The sequence below is a fragment of the Pipistrellus kuhlii genome, unplaced genomic scaffold (assembly GCF_014108245.1).
Source record: "Pipistrellus kuhlii isolate mPipKuh1 unplaced genomic scaffold, mPipKuh1.p scaffold_m20_p_3, whole genome shotgun sequence".
Taxonomy (NCBI): domain Eukaryota; kingdom Metazoa; phylum Chordata; class Mammalia; order Chiroptera; family Vespertilionidae; genus Pipistrellus; species Pipistrellus kuhlii.
In genome coordinates, this window is record NW_023425529.1 from 97,967,169 (window position 1) to 97,981,382 (window position 14,214).

The 14,214-nt window shown below is 35.6% G+C and overlaps 1 protein-coding gene across 1 annotated transcript in view; it reads right to left on the minus strand.

Annotated features, from left to right (window-relative positions):
- Positions 1-14,214, minus strand: part of TRPC4 (transient receptor potential cation channel subfamily C member 4) — a 319,844-nt gene that overhangs the window by 183,462 nt on the left and 122,168 nt on the right. Inside the window, exon 3 of the mRNA XM_036454947.2 lies at positions 2,260-2,778. Coding sequence (XP_036310840.1) covers positions 2,260-2,778 — 519 coding nt within the window. The remainder of the gene's footprint in view (positions 1-2,259; positions 2,779-14,214) is intronic.

Genomic DNA, 14,214 nt, shown 5'->3' on the forward strand with positions numbered 1-14,214 from the left:
TACTATAATTCAAAAGTAAACAGAGAACCAATATTTTTTGAGATAGAAGTAAACAATTACTTGAGAACTGAATCTCAAATAGTGATGGAAACAAAAAATACAATTTTATTGGATAATAAATATAGATCTGAATTTCCTTTAATGATACCTCACATCCATGAAATTTTTAATGAGAAATGTATTACTCTCTTGCTGTTAACTTTATTTTATTTATTTATTTATAATAAATCTTTATTGTTGTGTCCCTTCCCCTCAGCATTGCCCTCTCCTCCCACTACCCCCTCCCCACCTCAAGCCTTCACCATCCTATTGTGTGTGACTATGGGTTAAGACTTTAGATGAATGAGATTATAAGATACATATTTTTCTCTGGCTTATTTCACATAGCATAATATTCCCTCGGTCCATCCCTAGGTGATGTTGAAAATGGTAAGAGTTCTTCATTTTTTAGAGCTGCATAGTATTCTATTACATAGATGTAACACAGCTTTTTAATCCTTTCGTCTGCTGATGAGCACTTAGGCTGTTTCCAAATCTTAGCTACTGTAAATTGTGCTGCTAAGAAAATATGGGTGCATATATTATTTATGGTGGGTATTTCTAATTTCTTGAGATGTATTCCTAGAAGTAGGGTCACTGGGTCAAATGGTAGCTCCATTTTTAATTTTAACACTGCTGTTCAACATAGTACTAGAAGTGCTAGCTGTAACTATCAGAGAAAAAGAATAAATAAAGGGGGAAGTAAAACTGTCATTATTCGCAGATGACATGATACACAGAAAACCCTAAATACTCCACCAGAAAAATACTAGATTTACTAGATGAATTTGGCAACATAGCAGGATATAAAATTAATACCCAGAAATCAATAGAAATACTATACACCTATAATAAACTCTCAGAAACAAACAACCCTATTTACCATCGCAACAAAAAAATTTTAGATACTTAGGAATAAACTTAACTAAGGAGGTAAAAACCTATACTTGGAAAAGTACAGGACATTGAAAAAAGTGATAGAGGAAAATATGTGAAAGTGGAAGAATATACTATGTTCATGGATTGGTAGAATCAACAACATTAAAATGTTCATACTACCCAAAGCAATCTATAGATTCAATGCTTTCCCTATAAAAATACCAATGGCTTATTTCACAGACCTAGGACAAATATTTCAAAAATTTATATGGAATAAAAAAAGACTCCAAACAGCCACAGCAATCTTGAGAAAGAATAACAAAGATGGAGGGATTACAATACCAGATATCAAGTTATACTACAAAGCGACTATACTCAAAACAGCCTGGTACTGATACAAGAACAGACATACAAGAACAGACATATAGACCAATGGACAGAATAGAGAACCCAGAAATTGACCCAAGTCAATATGCTCAATTAATATTTGACAAAGGAGGCAAGAGCACACAATGAAATCAAGAAAATCTCTTCAATAAATGTTGTTGAGAAAAATGGACAGATACATGTAAAAAATGAAATTAGATCACCAATTTATACCATACATAAAAATAAACTTAAAATAGATAAAATACTTAAATGTAAGACGTGAAGCCATAAAAACCCTAGAAAGAAACTTTGGCAGAAAAGTCTCAGACATCTCTTGTAGCAATATGTTTATGGATATATCTCTCAGGATAATAGAAATTAAGGAGAAAATTAAAAAAATGGAACTACATCAACATAAAAGGCTTCTGCACAGCAAAATAAACCATCAATAAAATAACAAAAGAGCCCACTCCATGGTAGAACATATTTGCCAATGATATTTATACTAATAAAAGGGTGATATGCTAATTAGATGGGGAGACCTTCCTGACAAAGCCACAGTGGTGAGGCTAAGGCAGAGGCGGTTACGGGCAATCAGGCCAGCAGGGGAGAGAAGTTGGGGGTGATCAAGCATTTATCACTCTTAATTGTATTTCATAATTATTAATCTTACAAATAAATATCAATCAAACAATAAACATCCATGTAAATGGGGAAAAGAGGACACATATGTAGTCAACAAAGAAATTAAAATGAAAAATAAATAAATAAAATGAAACGAAAAAAGAAAACATCACAAAACAAATAGAAAAATGCTCATATACAGAGAAGATAAATGGTAATGGAAAAGATTAAATAAATAAATAAATAAATAAATAAATAAAATGCTCATACCTAATTTTGGAGTACCAGTTTCCTGCACTGTGATTAAATTTTATGGTGTTTTGATGGGTATAGTCTGGCAACACTCACCTCTTTTTGACGGTACTTAATGGCCAATTTTAGTCTCGCAAGATCATTTCCACTTTGATCTTCTATGAGACTATTATCATCTCGGTAATTAAGGATGATTTCTAGTTCTCTGGAGCTTCTTGTCTGATCCAGTAGGTCCTTAGCAAACTGTTTGCACTGTCGTGACAGTTCCTCATACTCTGACTTGAATTCATTTTCTACCTTGCTCAATTCCTGAAGCTCCCAACTTAGTTGAAAGGCTGTGAGAAAAGGATCTTCACTTGACAGTGCAATGAGAGAAGGGCTAGCCAATGCCTTGTAGATGTTGAGTCTAGAGCGTGAGTGGCGAAGGCTATCCACATCTGAACTGGAGACGCATTCAACACAGTTACAGCGGACCTCATGGGGTCTAGGCACTGAGACTCCTTTCTGAACTAAAAGTTTTATTATTTCATAATTATTTGTGTGAGCTGCCAAGATTATTGGTGTAATATCCGGAGTGAATTCAGAGAACTGCTTATCAAGGAGTATGGGAGGTACCTAGGAGAAAGAGAAAAGCAGAGGTAATGAATATTTATTCATTTGTTCAAGCCTGTGAATTTCAGACAGCATGCCATATAGTGTTGAACAGTTCATAAATTTTTTGCCTGTTTTATGTGGAGAGATATGACTGTTTTTCAAAAAAAAATTAAGAGCGAATTACATAAAAATAACTCTCCCGTATAATGACACATTATTCTTTCTTTAATCTGAATTACAAAATTTTAGGAAACTTAAATAAGTGGCTATGGAAACTCGTTATTTGGTTACATCCCTTCTTGCTCCCAACTTAGTTTTTGACTTACAATATTTGCTTTTCTTTCTCAGAGATAATTACTTCCTAAATAATTTAAAAATACATTAAAATTAGTTAATTATTTGTTTTAAAACAAATTTTCCTCTGTAACAAAAGTATTTTAATTCTTCAGTGTTGTTTTCCCCTTTTGTTTTATATTCTGAGCTAGAGGCCTGGTGCACAAAATTCATGCATGGGGCTTGGGGAGGAGGGTGTCCCCAACCCAGGCTGCACCCACTACAATCCAGGACCCATCTGGGAATGTCTGTCAGTTTAAACCCAAGGATTAGGCTTAAACTGGCAATAGGACATCCCACTCACAATCCTGGACCCTTGGCTCCTAACCGCTCATCTGCCAGCCTGCCTGATTGCCCCTTAATTCCCCCACCAGCCTCATCACCACTAACTGCCTCTGCCTGTGGCCTGATCTTCCCTCACTTCCCCCTGCTGGCTTGACCACCCCTAACTCCCTCTGCTTGCTGGCCTAATCGCCCCCAACTGCCCCCAACCAGCCTGGTTGTTCCCAACTTGCCTCCTTCTGAGACTGCTGCTCAGTCATTTAGTCATCCCTCACTAATCCCCCTGCCAGCCTGGTTGTCCCATACAACCTGTTCAGTAGTCCATTCAGTTGTGATGGTCACTTAGGCTTTTACATAGATAGATTCCTAACATCCAAACAATCATTAAAGATGGTAGCAGACATAGACGGTCTAGCACCATGTTTTTTTTTTTATTTTCATCTATTCCTGTATGGTATAATTTCCAGATGACAAGATGTGCTACATTGCTAATACCATTGTTTTATTAAAAATAAATAATTGCTTCCTAGTAAATCAGGTCACTAGTGTGTTTATGCATAATTTCTAGAGATGATAATGAGGAAAATAATTTAATAGATACTATTTAATAAACATTTGCTATGTACATTAAACCTCTCCATTATTTGTTCACATATCTGTGGCCCAGTGCACAAAATTTATACACATTAAAAGGGAATTAATTAGAGGAAATATTCTAATATTGCTATTTGCCCTTCTCCATAATAGAAATGTCAGAGATGAAAGAAAATTAGTAAAATGTATATGAAAATCTCCCACCTGTCAGAGTCTGGGGCATGCTGCGGGACCTAGAATAAAATCCCTGCACACCCAAGAGTGCCTTGAAATCACGTGAGACCCAGACCTAGCTGGCCCCACCCCAGTCATGCCCCACAGGGTTGGGGGAGACAGCCTCAATTCCCCTGGCCTAGAGTCAGGCAGGGCATGCAGAATCAGGTCCACTGTCAAGCCCCTCTGGGCAGAGGGTGTGGTCTCAGGTCCACCAGCCTGGCTTTGGGGTGGGGTACACAGCATCAGGACCCCATTAAGCCCACTGGGCAGAAAGAGTGGCCTCAGGTCCCTGTCAAACCCCACCGGGCAGAGGGGGCCTGGGCTCAGGTCCCCTGGCCCTAGTGCGGGATGAGGGGCACAGCCTCAGATTCTCTGGCCCAGCCTCAGGTCCCTCGGCCCTGGTGCCAGGGTAGGGGGTGCAGACTCAAGTGCCCAGCCCAGTGTCAGGTGACTAGGCCTGAGGATGAGGGCACAGGGCATGAGAGCACAAGGGTGTGATGACAATTAAATATTAGCTCTTTATTATATAGGATTATAGATGTGTTCACTCAGAAAGTAAGTGAAAGGCCTGCTCTTCGAACCCAGGTCCACTTGTCTGACACCCAAGGCTGTATGTCTTGCATTACACCATGCTGCTGTGCAATTTTTGGTTTAATATTTCTCCCTGTTGGCAAAAAGTCACAGTGGTATCTATGAAAATCAAAGCATCATAAGGATAAGTTAAGCAGAAATACCAGAATAAAATGATACACGTCACATTAAAATATAAAGAAAATAGGATCAAAAGGAAAAGAAGTATGCAGAAAAAAGCCACTGATATGAAACTTCAATTCTACTACTTTTAAGTAGAGATGTAGGCTTTACATGTGAATAATTAAACCTACATGATTTTATTTCATTTGGCCATTTAGAATATCAATTTTTTATAAGAAATACTATATAAAGATTAAAAAGATAAAATGACCTATTTGAAATATATGCAATTATTTGATAAAACTAGCAACAACCATGATTTTTAAAATACACTAAAGAAACCTTATTGCCTTTTGAGATAGTATGTTACATTTAAATAGGGCAACCAAACCCAAAGCCCACACAGGGCAGCAGTGCTACCTGACTTTGATTCTGCCAACACAGTGCTACTTGGTAACCCAGTCCCCCAAGATGAGCAGAACATGGATTATCCAGGTGGAAGGCAGCACTGAGCACCAGTGATTTGACTCTGTTTCTTATCACGTGTACCTGAAATCCCTGACTCCCAGTGCATTCACACTAAGAACCAGTAACTACAATTCTTGGTGTATGAGCACACAGGGACCCTGATTCTCAGCGCAAGGCCACACAAAGCAACGAAGATTCTGATACTTGATTCTTGGTTCAGGCACAGGGGAACTCTGACTCCTGACATGCACTAGGAGACTGTGATTTTTGGCACATGCCAGCAGGGTCTCTGTTTCAGTATGGTGCAGGTGAAGTCCCTGGTTCTAGGTGCACACACAAGATAGAACTGGTAATGCTGACCCTGGACAAGCCTGGTTCCAACAAACCAAAGAGTCTTGGCATTGAAGTTCTTCAGTGATGCTTGAGTGGTGTGAAGCTCCCATGGAACAGGGTTCAGGCCCATACAACTTGCTGTTTGAACCTTCTGGTGATAGTCAGGGCAACTACACAATCCCAAAAGGAAAGAAAATGAGGAGTCTCCAAGAAATGAAATTAGTGAAATTGAAGCATGCAACATGACAGAAAAAGAATTCATAAAATGGATGGATGAGAAAATCAACAACCTATGCAAGAACCAGGAATAAATGGAAAGTGATATAGCTACAATCAAAAACACCATGGAAGGCTTCAACAGAAGAACTAGAAGAAGCAGAGGACCAAATTAGTGAGTTAGAAGATAAGGTTGAAAATCAGGAGAAAAGCCTAAGATAGCTTTGAGATGACACAAAATGAAGTAATATACATATAAGAGGACTGTCAGAAGGACAAGAAGAGCAGCAAGGATTAGGAAATCTATTTGAAGAAATAATGACAGAAAACTTCCCAGATATGGGGAAGAAAAAGTTACACAAGTACAAAGAGTCCCAAACAAGATGAATCCCAAAAGACACACCCAAGGCATGTCATAATTACAATGGCAAATGTTAATGACAAAGAGAGAATCTTAAAGGCTGCAAGAGAGAGACAGAGAGTTACCTAGAAACGATCCCACATAAGATTATCAAAAGATTTCTCGCTGGGACCGGTTTGGCTCAATGGATAGAGCGTCGGCTTGGGGACTGAAGGGTCCCGGGTTCGATTCCGGTTAAGGGCATGTACCTTGGTTGCGGGCATATCCCCAGTAGGGGGTGTGCAAGAGGCAGCTGATCGATGACTCTCTCTCATCGATGTTTCTAACTCTCTATCTCTCTCCCTTCCTCTCTGTACAAAATCAATAAAATATATTTAAAAAAAAAAAGATTTCTCAACAGAAACAGATCAAGCTGGAAGGGAATAGAAGGAAATATACAAAGTGTTGCAAAGCAAAGGACTGAATCCAAGAATACTCTATGCAGCAAGATTACTAATCAAAATTAAAGGGGAAATCAGGAGTTTCCCAGACAAAAAAAAAAAAAAAAGAAGGGAGTTTATCACTACCAAGCCAGCAATGCAATAAATGCTAAAGGGGATGCTGTAAAAAAAAAAAAAAATAAATAAAAATAAAAATAAAAATAAAAAAAATAAAAAAGATAAAAGATAAAAAAGTAAGAAGGAAACAAGCACAAAAATAGAAATGACTATAGACAAGTTATTATTTTCAATAATAACTTTAAATATAAATGGAATAAATGCTCCAATCAAAAGACATAGAGTGGCTGAATGGATAAAAACACATGACTAAAATATATGTTGTGTACAAGATAGCCACCTCAGAACAAGGGACTCACACAGACTGAAAGTACAGGAATGGAAAATATCTTTCAGACAAATATAAATGAAAAAAGAGCTGGGGTAGCAATACATCTGACAAAATAGACCTCAAAGCGAAGGCCATAACAAGAGATAAGGAAGGATATTTTATATTAATAAATGGATCAATACAACAAGAGGATATAATTCTGATAAACATATATGCATCAAAAAGAGGAGCACTCAAATACATTTAAAAAATAATGACTCCTGGAAGATATCAAGAGAGAGATGGACAACAATACAATCATAGTAAAGGACTTAAATACACCACAGACATCACTGGATAAATCCTCTGGACACGAAATCAGCAAAGAAACAGCAATCCTAAATGACTCACTATATCAGAAGGATTTAATTGACATCTTCAGAACATTTTACCCGAAAGTCATGAAATATATGTTCTTCTGAAGTGCACATGGGACGTTTTAAAAAATAGATCACATACTGGGTCAAAAACAAAGTCTCCAAAATTCAAGAAGATTGAAATCAAACCAAGCATCTTCTCAGACCACACTGGCATAATAATTAGAACTAAACCATAATAAAAACAATCCAAAAAATTAAGCACTTGGAAGCTGAATAGCATGCTATTAAATAATGATTGGGTTACCAATGAGATCAAAGAAAAAATTAAAAACATCCTGTAAACTAATGACAATAAAAACACAACAATCCAAAATCTATGGGACACAAGAAAAGCAGTCCTGAGAGGGAGGTTTATAGCTCTACAGGCCTGTCTCAAAAAATAAAAAATAAAAAATAAATAAATAAAATAAAAAGAAAAGAAAAAATGGTAGTAAATTATTTAATTCTACAACTCAAAGAATTAGAAAGAGAGTAACAAGAAAAGCCTAGGGTCAGCAGAAGGAAGAAGATAATGAAGGTCAGAGCAAAAATAAATGACATAGAGATAAAAAAAACAAAACAATATAAAATATCAATAAAATCAAGAACTGGCTCTTTGAAAGCATAAACAAGATTGATGAACCTCTAGCTAGGCTCACCAAGAGAGAGGACCCAAATAAATAAAATCAGAAATGAAAGAGGCGAAATAAAAACAGACCCATCAGAAATACAAAGGATTGTTAAAAAAAAAAAATACTATGAACAACTCTACTTCAACAAATTAGACAAACTGGAGGAAAAGGACATATTCCTAGAAAGTCCAGCCTTCCAAAACTCAGTCAGAAAGATACTTAAAATTTCAATTGGCTGATAACTATGGGAGAAATTGAAGCTGTCATAAAAAAAGACCCCAGCAAAAAAAAGTCCAGGGCCAGATGGCTTCACTGGGGAGTTATACCAAACATTCAAGGAAGAGCTAAAACCTATCCTGCTCAAACTATTCTAAATAATTCAAGAGGGAGAAACACTTTCAAGCTCATTCTATGAAGCCAGCAGTATTCTAATACCAAAACCAGATAAAGTCAACACAATAAAAGAATTATAGGCCAATATACCTCATGAGCATAGATGCCAAAATCCTCAACAAAATTCTAGCAAATCAGATCCAGCAGAACATCAGAAAAATCATACACCATGACCAAGTAGTATTTGTCCCAAGGATGCAAGGATAGTACAATATCTGCAAATCAATAAATGCTGTACCTCACGTAAAAAAATTGAGTGTTAAAAATCACATAGTCGCTGAAACCGGTTTGGCTCAGTGGTAGAGTGTCGGTCTGAGGACTGAAGGGTCCCGAGTTCTATTCTGGTCAAGGGCATGTACATTGGATGCGGGCACATCCCCAGTAGGGGGTGTTCAGGAGGCAACTGGTAGATGCTTCTCTCTCATAGACATTTCTAGCTCTCTATCTCCCTTCCTCTCTGTAAAAAAATCAATAAAATATGTTTTTAAAAATCACATAGTCATAGAAATTGATGCAGAAAATGCATTTGACAATATCCAATATCCTTTCTTAATAAAAAATCTCAGAAAAGTAGGAATAGAAGGATCATACCTCAACATAATAAAAGTTATATATGACAAAGCCACAGAAAATATCACACTCCATGGGAAAAAAACAAAAAACAAAAAACGTAAACCATTTCCCCTAAGAACAGGAACCAGGAGGCCCATTCTCACCACTCGTGTTCAACATAGTACTGAAAGTACTAACCATAGCAATCAGACTAGAAGAAGAAATAAATGACATCCAAATAGAAAAAGAACTAAAACTGTCTTTATTCGCAGATGATATAATACAGTACATAGAAAATCCTAAAGACTACATAAAAAATATTAGACTTAATAAATGAATTCAGCAATGTAGCAGTATACAAAAGTAATGCCAAGAAATCTATGGCATTTCTTTAAAATAATAGTGAACTTACAGTAAGAGAGACCAAACAAGCAATCCCATTTACCATTGCACCAAAAAATTTAACATACCTAGGAATAAACTTATTTAAGGAGGTAAAAGACCTATATGCAAAAATCTACAGGACACTGAAAAAAAGAGATAGTGGAAGACATAAACAGATGAAAGAACATATCTTGTTCATGGATTGGTAGAATCAACATAATCAAAATGTCCATACTACCCAAAGCAATCTACAGATTCAATGCAATCCCCATTAAATTACTAATGGCATATTTTACAGACCTACAACAAACTTTCCAAAAATTCATCTGGAATAAAAATAAAAATAAAAACCTGAGTAGTTCCAGCAATCTTTAGAAAGAAGAATAAAGTAGGGGGGATCCCAATTCCTGATATCAAGCTGTATTACAAAGCCACTGTTCTCAAAACAGCCTTGTACTGGCACAAGAACAGACAAATAGATCAACGGAATAGAATAGAAAACCCAGAAATAGACCAAACCACTATACCCAATTAATATTTAACAAAGGAGGCATGGACATACAATGGAGTCAAGACAGTCTCTTCAATAAGTGGTGTTGAGAAAACTGGACAATACATGCCAAAAAGTAAAACTAGACTACCAACTTACACCATAAACTCAAAATGAATAAAGGACTTAAACACAAGATGGAAAACCATAAAATACTAGAGGAATCCACAGGCAGCAAAATCCCTGACATATGCCAAAGCAATTTCTTCATTGATACTGCTCTTAAGGCAATGGAAGCTAAAGAGAAAATGAACAAATGGGGCTGCATCAAAATAAAAACTTTGCACAGCAAATGAAACAATCAACAAAATAGCAAGAAAGCCCACTGCTTTGGAGAACATTATTTGCCTATGTTATAACCAATAAGGGTTTAATCTCCAACATTTACAGTGAACTCATACAACTTAATAAAAGGAAGATAAACAATCCAATAAAAAAATGGGTAATGGACATAAATAGATACTTTTTGAAAGAAGAAAAAAGGAAGGTCAAGAGACATATGAAAACATGCTCAAAGTCACAAATTATCCATTCAACCAAATGCAATCTACAGATTCAATGCAAATTAAAATGACAATGCAGTATCATCTCACACCTGTCAGAATGGCTATCATCAACAAACAACAAGTGTTGGTAAGGATGTGGAGAAAAAGAAACCCTTTTGCACTGCTGGTGGGAATGCAAACTGGTGCAGCCACTGTAGAGAACAGTATGGAGTTTCCTCAAAAAACTGAAAATGGAAGCAGCAAAAATGAGGAGAAGAAAACAGATCACAAATGAAATAAATGGAAGAGAACAAGTAACTGGATATAGAGTTCAAAATCACAATTATAAGGTTTTTAAAGAATTTCCTAGAAAAGGCCAATAAATTTAATAAGACACTCGAGGATATGTAAAAGGACCAACTAGGGGGATAAAAGGAGAAATAATTGTAATAATCTGAACAATAAAGATTTATTATTAAAAAATAAAAATAAATAAATAAAAAAGAGAAAGAAAGAAACTGAGGAAGATACAAGGAAGTGGAAACAATACTGTGTTCATGGATTGGAAGAATTAACATCATTAAAATGTTCATAGTTTCAAAAGCAATCTATAGATTCAATGCAATCCCTATTAAAATACCAAGGGTATATTACACAGAATTAGAGCAAATATTCCAAATATTTGTATAGAACCAGAAAGACCCTGAAGAGCACCAGAAATCTTGAGAAAGAAGAAAAAGATGGAGTTATCAAAATACATTATCAAATTGTACTACAAAGTAATTGCAATAAAAACAGCCTGATACTGGCATAAGAACAGGAATATACTTCGATAGAAATTTTACTTTTTAAATATATATATAATTTTTATTGATTTTAGAAGGGAATGGAGAGGAAGAGAGTGATAGAGACATCAATAATGTGAATGAGAATCATTGATTGGCTGCCTCCTGCACACCCCACAATGGGAACAAGCCTGTAACCTGAGAAAGTGCTTTAACCTGGAATCAAACTGAAGCCTCCTAGTTCATAGGTCCACACTCAACCACTGAGCCATGCAAGGTTGGCCAACCCACATTTATATGATCAATTAATATTTGACAAAATAGATAAGAGCATACAATGGAATAAATACAGACTCTTCAAAAAATGGTGTTGGGAAAATTGAACAAATACATGCAAAAATAAAAAATGAAACTAGACCACTAAATTTCACTCCATACAAGAATAAACTCAAAATAGATAAAAGACATATGTAAGTTGCAAAACCATAAAAATCCTAGAAGAAAATATAGGCTGTAAAATCTCAGACATCTCTCACAGCAATAGTTTTTGCCAATATACTTACTAGGGCAAGGACAAATAAATAAACAAATGGGACCATATCAAACTAAAAAGCTCCTATACAGTTACGGTAGCCATCAACCAAATGAAAAAGGGACTCAGTGTATGGGAGAATACATTTGCTAATTATATGTCTGATAAGGGGTAAATTTCCAAAATATATAAAGCACTTATAAAACCCAATACCCCCAAAACAAACAATACAAATAAAAATTGGGCAAATGATCTGAGTAGATACTTCTCCAAAGAGGACATACAGATAGCCAATAGACATATGAATAAATGCTCATTGTCACTAGTTATGAGAGAGATGCAAATGGAACCACAATGAAAAATCACCTCACACCTGTTGGAATGGCTACCATCATTAAATCAATAAACAAGTATTGGCAAAAACGTGGAGAAAAAGAAATGCTTATGTACTGTTGGTGGGGATGCAGACTGGTTAAGCCACTGTAAAAAACAAAAACAAACAAACAAACAAAATAGTATGGAGTTTCCTCAAAAAATTAAAAATGAAACTGCCTTTTGTTCCTCTTCTAGAAATCTCACTTCTAAAAATATATCCTAAGAATCCTGAAACATCAATTCATAAGAATATATGCACCGTTATGTTCATTGCAACATTATTTACAATAGCCAATATCTGGAAACAACCCAAATGCCCATCAGTAGTTGAGTGAATAAAAAACTGTGGCACATTTATACAATGGAATGCAATGTAACTGTAAAAAAAGGCAGATCTCATACCTTCTTGAGATAGCATGGGTGGACCTGAAGATTATTATGCTAAGCAAACTAAGCCAGACAGTTTAATACAAATACCATAACATCTCACTTATATGTGTAATATAAGGAACAAAACAAACTGACAAACAAATAGAACCAGAAGCATTGATATATGGAACAAACTGACAGATGTCAGAAAGGAGTGTGATGGTGGGTACTGGATGAAAGAAGGTGAAGAGATAAACTAAAGCACATATAAGCACACACCACAAACACAGACCAAAGCTTGGTTTTTGGGTTGAGGTTGGTAAAAAAATGTTTGGGGGAAGACATCTGTAATAGTGTCAACAATAGATTTTAAAGAAGGAAATACAGTTTCAGAAAAGTCAGTGTCATAATATTAGAGATATTATTAAGTAATTGATTGAAATATATGAGAATATACTAAGACTAAATATTTTGTTTATGATTTTTAAATAAATCATTGTGAATTTATAATTGTTAATACATGAACAATTCTAATTTTATTTTTATAATAACTTTAATTTTGTTTAATAATTATGAAATGAAATATTTTATAGGATCAACTAAAAATATATTCAATAATGATTTATTGATCAATAAATAACTAATTTTAAAATTACATAATTTAATTCATTGTAGCATTTCTTTTTACTCTGACATAATTTGTATGTGTCTTTACTGCATATTGTAATAAAAGGAATAAATGGTTTTATGCTTAAACAGCTAATAGAATGAAAGTCTTAGAAAGATAAAAAGGGGCCATTGGGTTTTATAAAAGTTAGTAATATAAAATATAAACAATTCAAAATAATAAAAAAATATGTCTTCAATTTCTTCCCTCCACTACTGCAAAGGTGATTGCTTCAAAATATTAACTTCTTAAATTATTTTTAAAAAATACTACCATGACTTAAAAATTTTTGTAATTTAATAATACATTCATACTTCAACCAACAAATATTTATTGAATCTATTGTCTGGCAAAATATTATAGTCTCATTATTGAGAAAAATAAAGATGAAACAGTCCATATCCTCAAAAAGATGACTACCATTTTGACAGAAAGCTTGAACACAAATTTCTCATATCTCTCCATTAAATGAGATCAAATGTTTAGTAATCCTACCTAATAAAAAGGTAATATGCATATTGACCATATCTCCATTACACTCACAAGCCATGCCCACAAGCCAATCAGAGTGAGTATGCAAATAAACCCAACCAAGATATCTACAGCCACAGAGACTAGGAGAGAGGCTTGGGTTTCCCCAGCAATGGAGGAAGCCAAGCTTCTGCCTGCCCTTGCTGGCATAGACCTCCACTCAAGGCTACAAAATTTCAATTATAGGAGGTAAACAAATCCAAACAGAAATGGCAGCAGCCACTGAGCTGGAAAGAGCTGGAGGCTAGGGTTGCCCCTGGCAATGGAAGAAGCAAAGCTTTCCAAACACTCTGGCCAGCCCAGGCCTCTGCTTAAGGCTATCAAGTTTAAATTATAGAAGATACACAAACCCCAAAAGAAATGGCTGCCAGCCACAGAGCTAGCAGGAGGCTTGGCTCTGCTCCAGGCTACAAAGTTTCAACTGTAGAAGGTAAATAAATTCCAGATACCAGAGCCTCCACTTGGGTTGCCTAGGGGCGT